This window comes from Talpa europaea (genome assembly GCF_964194135.1).
Source record: "Talpa europaea genome assembly, chromosome: 14".
In the NCBI taxonomy this organism is placed as follows: Eukaryota; Metazoa; Chordata; class Mammalia; order Eulipotyphla; family Talpidae; genus Talpa; species Talpa europaea.
The window spans coordinates 15,569,962-15,586,334 of record NC_140082.1 but is presented as its reverse complement, the minus strand read 5'-3'; the positions used below and the strand labels follow the sequence as shown (position 1 = coordinate 15,586,334).

Here is a 16,373-nt window from a genome sequence, read left to right as displayed (position 1 = left end):
TGACCATCAGGACCCGCCCCCCCTACCTTGGCGCGGTGTCCTCGCGGCCCATGCTGGCCGATGGGGGCCCGCGGCGCCTAGACAGGTATCGGGCGGGCCGGCCACCATGGTGGCCCTGAGGCCTCTGCGGCTCCTTCAGGGGGGCTAAGAAGCACAGAGCGCAGGCCTCGGACGTGCGGGTCCCCGGCCTGACCCCGCGCCATGGCCGGAGCCATCGCTTCCCGCATGAGCTTCAGCTCGCTGAAGAGGAAGCAGCCCAAGACGTTCACCGTGAGGATCGTCACCATGGACGCCGAGATGGAGTTCAATTGCGAGGTAACCGGCCGGCCGCCCCGACGGGCTGCGGTGAGGGGGAGCCCTGCGGAACCCCAGCTGGCCGCGTGCGTGTGCGGGTCGGGCACGAACCGGGGCTCCCCAGACCGCGCTGACAGTTGAGGTGCAAGCTGGAGGGGTTCTTTTTAGATCATCTCTGGGCATGAATAGAGACGGTCAGAACCGGAAGGAGTCATCTAGGCCCAAATCCTCAAGTTAAACTAATTGCTGCTTCCCTCCCTTTACCCCCACAGGACTTTTGGGTTTGAAAGCACTTCCTAAAGGTTTTCATTCATTGTTACTGAAATAGGCTGGAAGCATCTGTGGTGGTAAATTCTGGTTTTAGTGGCAGGCTTAAGCTCCAACACTGTAGAGTTTTGATTTAGATAATATTATGTATCCCAGATTTCGAAAGATACATCTCGTTTGTTGGAAAGTCTGTACTTGTTTCCCATTTCCATAGCTTTAATTTTTTGCGGTGTGTGTGTGTGTGTGTGTGTGTGTGTGTGTGTGATAGGAACATATATAACTATTAGGAAAGAGATGGTGTCTTATTCTCCATACAATTTCCATCATGAATTAAACAATTATTTGTTGAATACTTTCTAAGTTCCAGACATGCATAGTTTTAATTCTCAGAAAAAAAATAACAACACAAAAAACCATGTATGTAGTAAATGGCACAGTGGGGTTTTGAGTTAAGCTCTTAACCAATACAATACTGCCTTTCAATCATTAGTTCTTTGCTTCTCACAGAGTGTGCTCTGTGGCCCAGCAGCATTGACAGCAGTGACCTAAGTCAGGTGCTGCAAATTTTGTCTGTAAAGAGTCACATAGTAAATATTTTCAGCTTTGCAGGCTGTGGGGTCTTAATTGCAACTACTAAACTCTTCAGCTCTATCATTGTTGCCCAAAAGCATCATCAGACAGGAAGATTTCAGCCTTCTGTGTTCCCTATCCTTACTTCGACCAAGGATTCAGAGATTTTTCCTGGAGGGAGAAGCAGTCTTGAAAATCCTTAGCTCCTAATCTCTTCCTCCAAGTGTGTGGAGAGTTTATGCTTTGGGTTATGCTCTAGAGCAGTGGAGGCTTTGGTCATAGGCAGTTGGGAGATTTTAGATTTAATCAAATCACAGCCTAGACAGTGGGCCAGTTAATTTACAGGAGACAATGGGGGAATAAGACACCTGGTAAGAGCATCCTTGGGCAGAATAAGTATCACTGATCCCAGTAACAGTTCCCTCAAAAAGAGGTACCATTTGATTGGATTCCTTATAGAGCAAGTAATGCCCCAGGTCATTGTTGGAAATAATAGAAGAATATACCACAATTAGTGAAGTTTAGGCAGGTGTGAGCTGGGAAAGGCGAAGAGAGCCCTACTAAAACTCCTGTCATCTAGAGTTATAGTGGCGGGCATACCAACAGCTGCAACTCCAACTCCCTGAGTTGTTAACACTATGAGGAAATAGAGTTCTCCAAAACTATCCAGCCAATCACAAAACGAACAAGAAAATGATAATAACAAGCCCTGGAAGATGGTTGGGGGATGACTAGCCTTTGAGTTGCTATATTATTACCTAAAATGTCTAGTTTCCAGGAGAAAACTATGAGACATACAAGGAAGAAAGGGAATTATTACCCATATACAATCATGCATTGCTTAAGAACATGATAGGGAGAAATGGTAGGTGATTTTGTTGTGCAAACACCACAGTGTAATTAACTAAACCTGGATGATATAGCCTACTACACACCTAGGCTATATGGTATAAACTTTTGGGGCTGCCACTGTATATGTGGTCTATTGATGATCAAACATCCTTCAGTGATGCCTGGTTATAATGGAAAAAAGCTGGCAACAGATGTCAGATATAATGAAAAGGTTTCAAAGTAGTCATTTTAAATATATTCACTAAATTGAAAGAAAGCATGATTAAAGAAGTAAAGGAAGATGAGAAGAAGGCAACACCTTATCTGATTTCAAGCTACATCACAAGGCTACAATAATTAAAACTACATGGTATTGGTATAAAAACAGACACATAGCTTAAAGGAACAGACTAGACACCCAGAAATAAGGCCATGAATTAATTAAATAAGCTCATGATCAGTTAATTAATGATGAAGTAGCCAAGATTATACAGTGGGGAAGGGACCATCCTTTCAATAAATGGTGTTGGGAAAACTGGACAACCACAAGCAAACGAATGAACCTGGGCCACTATCTTACACTATATACAAAAATTGACCTAAAATGGATTAAAGACTTGAATGTAAAAGCTGCAACTGTAAAACTAGAAGAAAATATAAACAGTAAGCTCCAAACTTGACAGTCTCAGCAATGACCTTTTGAATTTAATACCGAATGCAACAGAAGCAAAAGTAAGTAAGTGGAACTACATCAAAATAAAAAAGGTTCTATACAGCAAAGAAAACCACCAGCAAAACGAAAAGGCAACCTACTGAATGGGAGAAAATATTTGTAAATTATAGAAAGGGTTAATGTCAACAAGTACATTAAAATATGGCCAACAGTGATCATTAGGGAAATGCTATTCAAAGCCACAATGAAATATCACCTCGTACCTGTTGGAATGCCTATTATCAAAAATATAAGAAATAGTAAGTACTGGTGAGCATGTGGAGAAAAGGGACTATGTGTACTATTGGTGGAAATGTAAATTGGTGTGACTGCTATGGAAAACTGTATAGACATGCTTCAAAAAATTGAAAATAGAACGACTGTATGATCAAGTTATTCCACTGCTGGGTATTTACTCAAAGAAAATGAAAATATTAATTCTGAAAGAGAAATGGCAGCCTCTTGCCTGCCTATGACTATGCAGGTGCCTCTCTTTTTCTTTCTCCTTTTCCTAATAAACCCAACCTCTTAAAATGTAAAAAGAGAGAGAGAGATTGAGAGAAATGCATTATGTTTATTGCAGCATTATTTTTGATGGCAAAGATATGAAAATAAAGTAACGGTCCATCAGTGGGTGAAGGGATAAAGAAAATGTAGGGTAGGCACACGCATACGTATATGTGTATAAACACATGGAACACTATTCAGCCATGAAATAGAATGAAATCTTACCATTTGTGACAATATCAATGGACATTGAAGGTACTCAGCTAAATAAAATAAGTCAAAGAGAGACAAATAGTACATGATTTTATTTATATGTGGAATATAGAAAACAAAACTAAATTAAAATCATAGAGACAAAAAACCAAATAGATTCTGGGTGGTTCCCAGAGGGGAAGAAGGTTGGGATTATATGTGAAATGGGTGAAGAGGAATGAAAGTTACAAACTTCCAGTTATAAAATAAGTCAAGGAGATAATGAAGATTTGAAAGTCACTAAGAAAAAAATGCTTATAGACTTACTGTGAGAATCATTTTGTAATGTATACAAATATAGAATCATATGTTGTGTTCCTGGAACTAAAATAATGTATGTCAATTTTACTTCAATAAAAAAGTATGTGTAAGACTTTTTACATATTTCAGATGTACAATTGTATGTGCTACTTTAATAAACCTCAACTCTAAATCATAAAAAAAATTCTATTTACTATAGCATCAGAAAGTGTAAATGTTAGGAATTTAACAAAAGAAATACAAAACTTTCCTCTGAAAATTATAAAACATTGTTGAAAAAATTAAAGGTGATCTTAATAAGTGGAAAAACATCCTTTGTTCATGGATTATAAGACTTAACATTATTACATGGGTGATATTCCCTAAATTGATCTGCATATTTAACGTAATCCCTATCAGAATCCCAGTTTATATCTGTAGAATTTGACAAGCTGATTCTAAAATTCATATGGAATTCCAAGTTACCTAGAATAGGTAAAACAAACTTGAAGAACAAATTAGGAAGATTCATACTTCCTGATTTCAAACTGTACTACAAAATAATCATAATCAAGACAGTGTAGTACTTGCATAAATACAAATATGTAGATCAGTGGAATAGATTTGAGACTCTAAAAACAAAACCATATGTCTTCTGAAGACCATTCAGTGGAGTGGGGCAAGAAAGGTTGAATGAGTAGTTCATAATTATCAACAAATTGAACGGAGACAACTGGATAGACATATGTAAAAATGAAGTTGAACCAGAACTTAAAATGGATCAAAGAACTGAATGTAAAAACTAAAACTCTAACACCCTTAGGAGGAAATATAGTGATAAGTCTTTAATACTTTGGATTTGGCATGAAATTCTTAATATGACACAATGAGGGGCAAAAGACAAGATACATACGCTGGACTTCATCAAGATTAAAAACTTTTGTGTTTGCAGGACCATCAAAAAGTGAAAAGAAAAAATATTAGCAAATCATGTATCTAAGTAATAACAAATCAAATAACCCAATTTAAAAATGGGCAAACGATCTGAATGGACATTTCTTTTTTTTTTTTTTTTAAAGATTTATTTATTTATGCATACAAGAGCTGGGGTACAGACCAGAGATGTGGTGGGTGAGAGGATTCACCAGAGACAATGGGGAGCAGAACAGGCAGATATACTGAAATACACTACTGAGGGGAGCATTGGGCGAGGCAGGAGAGGTCTGCTGCACCATGTCGGTCACCTCCCTGGCTAGAGATCAAACTCATGCTACAGTGGCTGCAGATAGCTTCACAGCACTGCATCTTAACCCCTTGCGCCACCAGGGAAGCCCCTGAATGGACATTTCTCCAAGTAAAATATACAGATGGCCAAGAAGCACAGGAAAAGATGCTCAACATCATCAGTCATCAGGGAATTGCTAATCAAAAACAGTGAGATACCACTTTCCTACAATGAAAGCCAATCAGTAGGATGACTAGATTAAAAAGGGCAAATAATGACAAGTGTTGGTGAGAACGTGGAGCAATCAGAATCCTCTTACACTGCTGGTGGGACTGTAAAATGGTGCAGCCACTTTGGAAAAGTCTGGCTGTTTCAAATAGTTAACTTAAGAGTTATTACATTCCAGGGCCTCCCTGGTGGTGCAGTGGTTGAGCGCTGGGTTGCGAAGCTGCCCGCAGCCTCTGCAGCGCCAGTTCAATCCCCGGCTACTCCCCGGCCACCGGAGGAGGGTCCCGCATGGCGCACAGACCTCTCCTGCCGCCCGCTGCTCCCCTCAGCAGTGTACTTCGGTCCTTCTGCCTGCTCTGCTCCCCGCTCTGGCTCTGGTGAGTTCTCTCACCCTCCCGCGCTTCTGACTGTACCCAGTGCTTGTATAAATAAATAAATCTTAAAAAAAAAAAAGTTATTACATTCCACTCTTAGGTATCCACTCAAGAGAAATGAAAATATGTCTACAGAGAAATTTGTAAGCAAAATGTTTACAGCAACATCATTCATTGTCACCAAGTGGTGGAAACAATCCAAATGCCCATCAGCTGATTAACAGATAAACAAAATGTATATATGTGTATATCAGCACAATGGGATATTATTTGGCATGAAATGCTAATATGCACTAAAACATGGAAGATCCTTGTAAACATTGTACCAAGTCAAAGAAGCTAGTCACAAAAGGGTATACTGAGTCTAGAATAGGGGTATCTGTAGGATGGACAGTAGATTTGTGGTTGCTTAGGGCTGTGGAAAGGAGGTACAGGGATGGGGTGTGATAACTCCAGGGGGATAGAAAGGTTTGTTTTTGAATTGATGGCAGTGTTCTGAAATTGACTGGTAATGATTGTGCAACTCTGAATATGCTAAAAACCATTGAATTGTACAATCCAGGTGGAATTTAAGGTGTTTGAATCACCTTTCAATGAGGCTGTGTTAAAAAAAATAAGCAATCTTTGACCAAGTGTAAACATAATAGATGTGACTTTGTTCCAATAAAATTTTATTTATGGAAACTGAAACTTGAATTTTCTCTGTCTCACATGTGGTGAAATGTTATTAATTTTTTCCCCAACCATTTAAAAATGTAAAAATCATTCTCAGCTCTCAGACTGTACAAAAACAGGTGCTGGGTTGGACTTGTCTTGTAGGCCATAGGTTGCTATCTGGTGAATGTTGTGAAAGATTGTGAGAGAGTGACCTATAGGGAAAGGGATTTTGTGTGACATTTCTTCAACCATAATTTTGCCACGAAATTCTCTTTTTTAAAATAGACCCCAGGATCCAAAGAGGATGGGCACTATTATCAGTGATAGTAGAGTTTTTCAGCCTTGGCAATATTGATGTTTACATATCCATGTAATTATTAGTGGTGGGGGTGTCCCTGTACACAGTAGGATGTTTGATAGAAACTCTGACCTCTCCCCTTTAGAGGCCAGTAGGAACTACCCCCTCAGTTGTGACAACCAAAAATCTGATATTATCAAGTGTCCAGACATCAACCACCCCCCCTCCATTCCTCTTTCCCACTCCCCTGTCACCACAGTAAGAACCACTGATCTGTAGACAGGTTGGATAATACCAGTGAAATTCAGAGTCAGAATGGTTGAGTAGAGTGTGTCAAACTTTTATATGCATATAAAGGACCTGAAGATAAAATGAGGGTTTTGGTTCTGTGGTTCTGTGGTGGGACTGAGAATTGTGCACTTTTTTTTTTTTTTTTAATTTTGTTATGTACACAAAAGCTGGCCAGAGGTGCGGGGGTGAGAGGTGCGGCCAGAGGTGCAGGGGTGAGAGGATTCACCAGACACAGAATGGGGAGCAGAACAGGCAGATGGACTGAAATACACTGCTGAGGGGGAGCGGCGGGCAGGCGAGACAGGAGAGGTCTGCTGCACCAGGTTAAGCTCCCTGGCCGGGGATCTATCTCGTTCTAACAAATTCTCAGATGATGCCAATGCTCCTGGTCCAGGGACCATACTTTGAGTAATAAAGTGGGAGTAGAAAGGACATAGGCTTTGAAATAAGACACGCCTAAATTCTCTGAGTCTTAGTTTCCACATCAGTAAAATGGAACTGATAATGATGATCAGGTTGTTATAAAGATTTATGGAATGTGTAGTGCAAGACAGAAAGAAAGAAGGAAGTAGGTCTGTAATTAGCCTAAATAGAAGGCTTGGGTCACTGTGGGCAATACCTTGTTGTGACTTGTCAAGCTGTTGCCTCTCATTGAATGCCACATTTCCAGTGGAATACCTGTCTGTAAACAGTGTTCAAATGTTCTCTTAAATGTAACAGTAGTTTGAGTTATGATGCTAAACCTCTGCTAGTCTTACTGTTCTGCCTTATTTTTATGTTGGATATTAACTGGCAAGGTGCTAATGTAAGGAAGATGGCAGATGCCTTTTGAAAAAAGGAAGAGATGGTACTTGAGGAATTCTTGGCTTTATTAAGGTCAAATGTACGTGGCTTTCTAAGGACTCAATTTCAGAACCAGTGGTAGTTAACATGAGTCATGTTACCTTATGCTAATAAGTTCAGATTTTTTTGCTGCAGAGATAGGGGGAAAAAATCTTCCTTGCACTACTTGCTGCATTGCACATTTGGCTTGATGCTTTGGAGGATTTTTCCACTTGAAAAATTTGATATTTGTCATTTTGAGAAAGTGGGTGCTGAACATAATTTGCCAGGAGGCTAAACGGTTATGTTATTTCTTATCTAGGCTGGAATTTTACTCTAATAATTCAATCTATCAGGAAGAAGAGCCAAAAATGAAAAATGTTTCAAAATTGTGTTGTGAGAGATTCTAATACCATCTTGTATTGAAAACAAAGCCTCCTTCTCTTGTTGTTTGGCATCCTACATGTTTTCACATACCCAAGCAGGATTATCATCAGATTAAATAGCAACATTACAGGTCATTCCAACATACAAGTGGGCATAAAGTCATCCATGACAGAAGGAACTTTCACAAGGGGAAAACAGAAAGGACAACTTTGGTATTTTCAGTTAGATGTTAAATTCTAGACACTTTTAGATTTAGGCAAGTGATTCCCTGCTAGGATGTAAACTTCAGAAGGAGGGTATTGGTTATGTCATTGCGTAGTGATGCATAGTAATCATGTTCTACATGAAGGCATTAAGAAACCTCTTATCTCAGAAGAAAGACTGTATCTCCTTTCTTGTAGGGCTCTCCGGTGAGGTTTAAGCAGGTCTGGTGGATGGCATAGATGCCATAGACCTGGGACATGGATAGTTGTATGTGTGTAATGAATCCAGTTGTGCTGAAGAGTGAAGGAGGAAGCAGCACTGACTAGTGCTGCCATTCATTGGACCCTGTGTGTCTGCTATTTTGTGGGAGGAAAAGCTAGGCAATAGCAGTTGCTATATGCCAGGTACTAGGCTAAACTCTTTAAATGCACCGCCTCATTTGATTCAACAGGGACTTATTTATTCATTCAACAGATATTCAGTCATTGAGCACCCACATAAGGCAGGCAGTGAAGACGACCTAGCAGTGATCAGTACCTACTTAGGATGTCATTGGGAGAAATGGAGGCTCAGATGGTAAATTGGCTGCTCAAAGCCCCAGTGTGGCCATTGTCTATTCTGAAAGAGAAAGAAGACAGGGACAGGGAGGAAATGGGAGGCTAGATGGGCACACCGCTTAACTTAATAATGACCAGTGAGGCCAGCACTTACGCATAGGAACCTGATGAGGCTTTACAGTAAGTCTGGTAGTTCTTAGCTCAAACCCAGGTTTCCTTGTCAGGGCTGCTGGGCCACTGTTGTCTAGAGGTTCCAAGCAAGGTCTGCAGAACCTGATTTAGCCCCCTCAGATGATTTTGTTTCCTAGTCTGTAGAATGGGGAATGTAATGTCCAGTTGTTCTTCCTGCTTAGCATTGTTACAGGAATTGAATTGAGTGATTGGTCACCTGGCACAAGGTAAGGTCCATGTGAGTGTTACACAAATGGAAGTGCAATTCCTCTCTTCATTCTGCTTCCTTTCTTTGCTTCCCTTTGCACTTCCTTGCATACCCTCTCTGCTCTGGGCTTGCTGTCCTGGTTGCTCTTTTCTGAAAATACCAAGCTTTTTCTTTTTTTAAACACTGCTGTGCCTTTGAATAGAGTTCCCTTTGCTTGGAATGTCCTCCTTACTAGTGTGCTGGCAAAGACATTCTTCTAGGTTCATTCCTCTTTGTGCTCAAGAAAGACATGAGGGAAGTTCCCAGGCACTTATAATCTACTTAGAGAAACAACACACACGTGAAAATACAATAATTTTATATAAATATAAAGTGAGGGTGTTTTGAGAGGGAAAGAGGAATCGCCATACAGTGAGGTGAACCGGGAGCATCCCAGCTCAGGCTTTGAAGGTAGGTTTTCAATCACAGATGAGGGGAGACTGTGAGGGGTGGGGGGGAGTGTTCCTGGCAGTGGAATCCTGGGAATCCTGTGGGTTGAGGAGGAAGAGGAGAGAGGTGTTCAGATTGGTAGGTTCAGGCCAAATTGTTGAGGCCTTAAAGGGCAAATTAAGCAACTTGTGCTCATCAGATACATCAATGGGGAGCTTTGAGGGTTTTACTAGGAGAATAATTTAAAGTGGTTAGTATGCAGAATTATTTGGATGTTTGGGGTTGAGGGTGGGATGGGAGGAGGTTAGAAGACAACTACTTTGGGGCTGGTATCACATTGAAAACTGAACTTGCTGTGAACTGGGACAAGACTAGGCAGACTGTAGGGTCTAGTGAACCCAAAGCCCTGGTCACAAAGAGGATGCGGCCAGAGGGATCAGGATCTTCTGTGACCAAGAACAAGCTTGGAAGCTACTACTTCCAAGAATCTTTAAAGTCCTCAGACCCCAAGGCCAGCCGGCAGGAGGGAGTTCTTGGTTGAAGCCTGGTCAGAGTTGGACTCAGGAGATCAGCTCATATCTGTTGTCTGACCCTGGAGCACACAGGGTGTTACTTGTACAAACCATTGTGAGCCTGGACTGATGTTTGGACACCTGGCTTCTAGGCAGACTCCTCTCCCCTCTTTTCCCCCCACCCACCCCCCTTAGGCCATAGTCCTTTGACTCAAACATGAGGAAGATGACCTTGATTTCAAGGGTATTATGCTTTAACATCCCATTTTAGGTGATTTGCTTAGACGTTCCATTGCACTCTTCCTCCTTCATATTTCTTTCTTAGGTAGGGACTTGAGCGCGTAGGTGTGAGAAAAATGTGCTCCAGGACAGTAAGAATATTGCTTAGGTAACAAGAGTTGGCATCCTGATGGAAGGGAAAGGTGGCTTTGGTAGAAGCCCTACCTGCCTCCTGCTCCCCAAGTGATCTTGGACTTACCTCTCTAAACCTCAGTTGCCACATCTGAAAAATGAAGAGAATAATAGTATTATTCTTATAGGATTGGTTATTTATTTATTTATGCATAGAAGAACTCTGGTGTAGGCCAGAGGTGCTGGAGGTGAGAGGATTCACCAGAGACAGAGTGGGGAGCAGAACAGGCAGATCTACTGAAATACACTGCTGAGGGGAGCAGTGGGTGAGGCAGGAGAGGTCTGCTGCGCCATGTGTGTGAGCTCCTTGGCTAGAGATAGAACTCATGCTGCAGTGGCTGATGATAACTTGATAGTGCTGAGACTTTAACCCCTGCACCCCCAGGGAGGCCCATCCTCGTTAATTTTTTAAGAGTTGTGTTAAGGCATGAATGAGGTAGACTTTTGCAGGCATTGAGCCAGAGCCCACTATAGTAAGCACTTGGTGAATATCAGCTTCTTATGTCACCTGCATGGGAACAAAGAGGCAGGGCTCATGTCAGAGGTACTGTGAATTCTTCTTTGAACCTTCCTCAGGTTATCTGTGCCTTTACACTTGTTGACTCTCTAGACTTTATAATTAGTCTGAATGTCATAGGTTTACCTTATGCCATATTCCTGTTTAAGGATCTCCTTTTCTGTAAAGTCTTTATAACTGATCTGTTTAGCTTGATGTCCATTGTGATAGCAGGATTCTTTTCAGCTTTCTTCCATACTTATTCTCCATCCTTTTGTTTCCAATGTGTCATTTTTCATTTTTTTCTCTTTGTTTATTATGAAGTCCCCAGTTATTTGTGCTAGTTTTGCATTCTTGTCTAAGAACATTTTTGGTGCTTGTTTATTTTTAATTTGAGAAGTTAAAACATTTGAGGCCTTAAAAACCCAGAATTGATCTTCCTCGGAGCTGCTAGTCTTTTCAGCCAGCCAGTGATGAGATTTTTCTGGTTTGTTACAAGATGATGTATTCCATCCTCCTGTCTATGCCTTGTCTAATTTAAATTCTAAATCCACAAGTTTTAGTATGCAAAAATTTACTACCAAACTAGTGTTAACTTCAGGAAAAAATCTTCAATGAAATCTCGGTCTCTCCTGTGCTGAGACCCAAGGTGCTTGGCTCAATTTAGGGATCTCTCCTATACCACTAGGTGGAGTCTGAGCTCGTACTTCTAAAGGCATTGGCCTCCTTTACGCTTCCGACTCTCATTCTGTTCTTTTTGTTTCTTTGCCAAATTGTATACCTTCCTTTAGAAAATCCACAAAAATATTCAGTTAGTGATAGTCATGTCTTATCCAACCTATCTTGCCAAATTTAGTTGTTTTGGTGATGTGAATTTCAGATAATACTTAAAACTGAAACCTGGAGTAATTACTAAATTCATCTGAACTGATTTGTGGTTTTAAATTCACCAAGAGTGTATTTATCTAGTATCCTACCTATATTGATATGAGATTAAAGCAATCTTGTAAATAAGTTTTTTTGAAAAGTCATCAGTTCTCATCCATCTGCAGAAATCCTTACCTTCCTACCCACTCATACCTGTACTTTAAAGTCAGTGTCATTCTCACTGATGAACTTGAAGTTTAATCAGAATGAAAAGATAGAAACAGAAACAGAATTTTTAAAGTTTCTTTCAAGGCTGGTGTTTGACTTCTGCTGCATGAACTGGCTTAACACCAATGGATTATTCTCTAGCTGTGTTGAAGGAATACACTTTTTTTTTATACAAGCACTGGGTACAGTCAGAAGCGCGGGAGGGTGAGAGAATTCACCAGAGCGGGGAACAGAACAGGCAGACTTATGAAATACACTGCTGAGGCGAGCAGTGGGTGCGGCAGGAGAGGTCTGTGTGCCATGTGGGGCCCTCGCTGGCAGCTGGGGATCGAACCAGCACTGCAGAGGCTGCGGGCAGCTTTGTAGCCCAGCGCTCAACCACTGCACCACCGGAGAGGCCCTGAAGGAATACACTTTTAACTACAAATTACAACTTTTTGATGTCCTGTGCAGGAGGAATTAATCAGGTGGATAATACTTTGTCGTGGGTTGGTATTTCATAGCTTGTTAGTTTTACTTCATATTTAAGCATTTGAAGTTTTGTCTCTATCTGCACTGAATTTACTGTTTCGTATTTGTAGTTTTCTGCAGAATTGTTATTCTTAGTATTTTAAAAATTTGTAATCATTGATAATTTCTGAACCTCAACAGTGTGCTAAGTAAGTGCTAACAAACTTCTATTTTTCAACAGTGTTAGAATCACCACCTTTGTTACATTTGAGAGTTCATTAGTATACAGTCAACTCTTGATTAGGAGTAAGGGACATGGTAACAGAAGCAGAATCTGAGGAAGGGAAAATGTAGAAAGTCCATTTACATTCAATGTTGTATCATTTACATCCCTGAAAATGATTTTAATGTATAGATTTGGATGTTAAAGGATTAAAAGAAAAAATGAAAAAAATACTGCATGGTTTAATACAAAGCCATCTCAAGCTCTAAACTCACAGGGTGTTAATCCTAAAAGATCCACTCCATGATTATGGAAGCTGAGACCCAAAGAGGTTAAGTGACTTTCCCAGCACAGCAGGTTTGGGTGTTTTATAGCTATTTGACAAGGCTGTGATTGCTCTCATGTTGTGAGCTAAATTCCAAAGATAGAGATTGTCTTCTTGGCTTTTGGGAGACTTTATTGCTTTTATAGCACCATAACTATATTGTTTCTTTTTTGCTTTGTCATCTGCCAGCTGACTTTGAAATGTCTTATCTTCTTTGTTCATAGTGTCATAAGATCTGGGCATTGCATGGGGCATAAGAGATTGACAGATGAGGAAACGGAGGCCCAGTTGAGCTGTGTGGCTCACCCAAGCTTATAGGCTTGTGTGTGGTAGAGAGAGGGAGTTGGGGTACAGATCCCCTCTCTGACTTCACTGCTGCGCTTATAAACCTCTCTCTACTTCAGGAAACATGCCTGAACCTGCAAACATAAGGACTTCCCTTTCCTCCCCCTCTGCCCCGCCCCTCACCAACCCCCCCCCCAAACTATAATTCATTTGGTTTTGAAAGAATTATCAGAGTTTAAAACTTCGATTTTGTGGCTTCCCCAAGTTGCTCTGATTTGTTTCTCACTAGTCTCTTTTGTTCTGTGGAAATTTTTCTTGGTTGATTCTTTGAGATTTAGATTTCCTAGCCAAGGTATTTTTAGAAAGGAAATCAGTATGTGCTACCAAAGGGGGAAAATATGTACCTTAAGGCCTAATTATGCAATTAGAATTTTAATAAAGAATGTCATAAATTCTTACTTCATTGCAATCATTACTGAGAAGACAGTTCTGCTCAGAACCCTCATCTAGTTATCATCATCATTATCATCAGCGTCATCAGCCAATCACAAGCATGTATGGAGTGGCTACAGATTATGCAGCACTTCCTTGGGTTCTGAGAGACTTAGAGAGAGAGAAAGGAGAGAGAGAGAGAGAGAGAGAGGTAGCCCTTGCCTTCGAGGAGTTTGTGATCTGTAGGAATCTTGGGGAGAGACAGATATCTCATTTTCCATATATGTAAAGTACATGCTTACTCACACTTGCATGGGGGGTGGCTGTAGTGAGATACAGGAATGGGTCTTGGAAAGGTCTGTATGCAGAGAAATGGAAGACCACAGTTCTGATGACTTGGTTGGGCACACAGGCTGGATTGTGACCAGCCAGGGCTGTTGGTTGAAGGAGGGAGGAAACCAATCATTTAAATAGATTCAGCATGCTAACAGAGAAGACTGGAGGTGGGAGAGGAAAATTACTTGCTGTGGTTGATTACTGCAGAAACTAAAAGGGCAAGAAATTGGAGTGGAATTTATTTTTTCCCTCAAAGAGGAGGTTTCAGGTTTGTGAGATTTTTGCCCAGATTTAGAGGCGGATATTGGGGTCATGATTAGTAGAGCAGAGAAAATGAATCTCTTTTTTTTCCTAAGATCTTGTTTCTATTTGGAACCCCCCTATTCCCTCATGTTGAGAAACAATGGTGATTAGGAGTACGTATCCTTTAATTATGGCAGCAGCACCATAATTTTTTTTTAAGATTTATTTATTTATTTATACAAGCACTGGGTACAGTCAGAAGCACAGGAGGGTGAGAGAATTCACCAGCACCAGAGCAGGGAACAGAACAGGCAGACTGACGAAGGGGAGCAGCGGGCGTGGCAGGAGAGGTCTGTCACACCATGTGGGACCCTCGCTGGTGGCCAGGGATCGAACCTGTGCTGCAGAGGCTGTGGGCAGCTTCGCAGCCCAGCGCTCAACCGCTGCGCCAGCAGGGGAGGCCCAGCACCATAATTTTGCAGTTTAAACTCATGAGACTGCTGGGCCTCCCCGGTGGCGTAGCGGTTGAGCGCTGGGTTGCGAAGCTGCCCGCAGCCTCTGCAGCGCCAGTTCGATCCCCGGCTGCTCCCCGGCCACCAGAGGAGGGTCCCACATGGCGGGCAGACCTCTCCTGCCGCCCGCTGCTCCCCTCAGCAGTGTACTTTGGTCCTTCTGCCTGCTCTGCTCCCCGCTCTGGCTCTGGTGAATTCTCTCATCCTCCCGCGCTTCTGACTGTACCCAGTGCTTGAATAAATAAATAAATAAACAAACAAACAAATAAATAAATCTTTAAAAACTAAAGAAAAAAATTTAAAAAAATAAAAAAATAAAATAAATAAATAAACTCATGAGACTGCAGAACCTGCTTCTGTGTTGTGGTGATACCCCACACCACATTCCCCAAACTGGAGAGTATTGGTTTTATACCTGTATTAAGTATCTTTTTTTAAATCTTTGATTAAACACAATAGATTTTTATAGAACTCATTCATTTTTTGCACAGCAAAATCATTTTGATAATTCTTTGTGTTGTTTATCTTGTTAATTAAGGTATTGAGCATCTGTTTTTTTCATACCAGACAAATAAAAGCTGTATTGAAGTTTGCATCTTAAATTCTCAAGTCGACTGTAAATTGGTTCCTGTAGGCCAACCACGACTGCAAAAGTCAGCTAGGGATGAACATTGAAAGGGGATATCACAGTCACCCTGGGTTTTCCATTTCTGAAATAATGGTAAACACGTGGCATGTCTCCTGAGCCCAGGGATGCAAAATTCCTTCTGTTGCCTGTAAGGGAGCTAACCTTTTGACAATTTTTGTGGCAAATGCTAGGCCAGCTTGTGAGCTAATTAGGAGAAACCCTGGTAAGCCAATGCTGGGTTTCTCAGTTTTCTTTCAACTTTTGTGGATTAGCCAGCCAAACAGCATCCTTGTGTGGCTGATCACCCAGGCCCCCAGACCTCTATAAAACGAGATGTTGCTTCTCTGGTAGCTTTTTGCAGGTTTGCATCTTTGCTATAAAGCTGAAGTTTCGGGCCTCCCTGGTGGCCTAGGAGTTAAGTCTCAGCGCTATCACCTCTATGGCAGGAGTTCTATCCTGGTCAGGGAGCTGACCCACATACGGTGCAGCAGACCTCTCCTGCCTTATCTGCTGCTCCCCTCAGCAGTGTATTTCAGTAAACCCACCTGCTCTGCTCCTCATTCTGTCTCTGGTGGAATCCTCTCACTGCTGCACCCCCCACCCCGCCACTCACACCTCTGGCCTACACCCCAGCTTTTCTATGCAAAACTAAATAAAGCTGAAGTTTCTCTGTGAGTTCTAATTCTAGGCATTTCACATATAGCAGCCTAATTTGGTTCTCTCTTCAAGAAATGAAGAGAGAACCATTTCTAGCAATGGCCTTTTCCTGTCATGTGGCTGGTTTCCTACTCACCCTGCATAGTTGTGTCAGCAGGTACAAGGGATTCAATTGTAGGCTGCAAGGCCCAAAGAAAGCAGTGGGGAAAATGCAATGTGAAGGCAGCTGAAGCAAACACCAAAT

At 41.5% G+C, this 16,373-nt stretch overlaps 1 protein-coding gene across 13 annotated transcripts in view; it reads left to right on the top strand.

The window, feature by feature from the left end:
- Window positions 1-201: 201 nt before the first annotated feature.
- The window catches only part of NF2 (NF2, moesin-ezrin-radixin like (MERLIN) tumor suppressor), a gene marked incomplete at both ends in the record, with an annotated part of 73,089 nt that continues 56,917 nt past the window's right edge, over window positions 202-16,373 (top strand). For all 13 annotated transcript variants that reach the window (XM_084253277.1, XM_084253286.1, XM_084253281.1 and 10 more), the window contains one exon: window positions 202-315. In XM_084253277.1, the coding sequence (XP_084109403.1) occupies window positions 202-315 (114 nt within the window). The remainder of the gene's footprint in view (window positions 316-16,373) is intronic.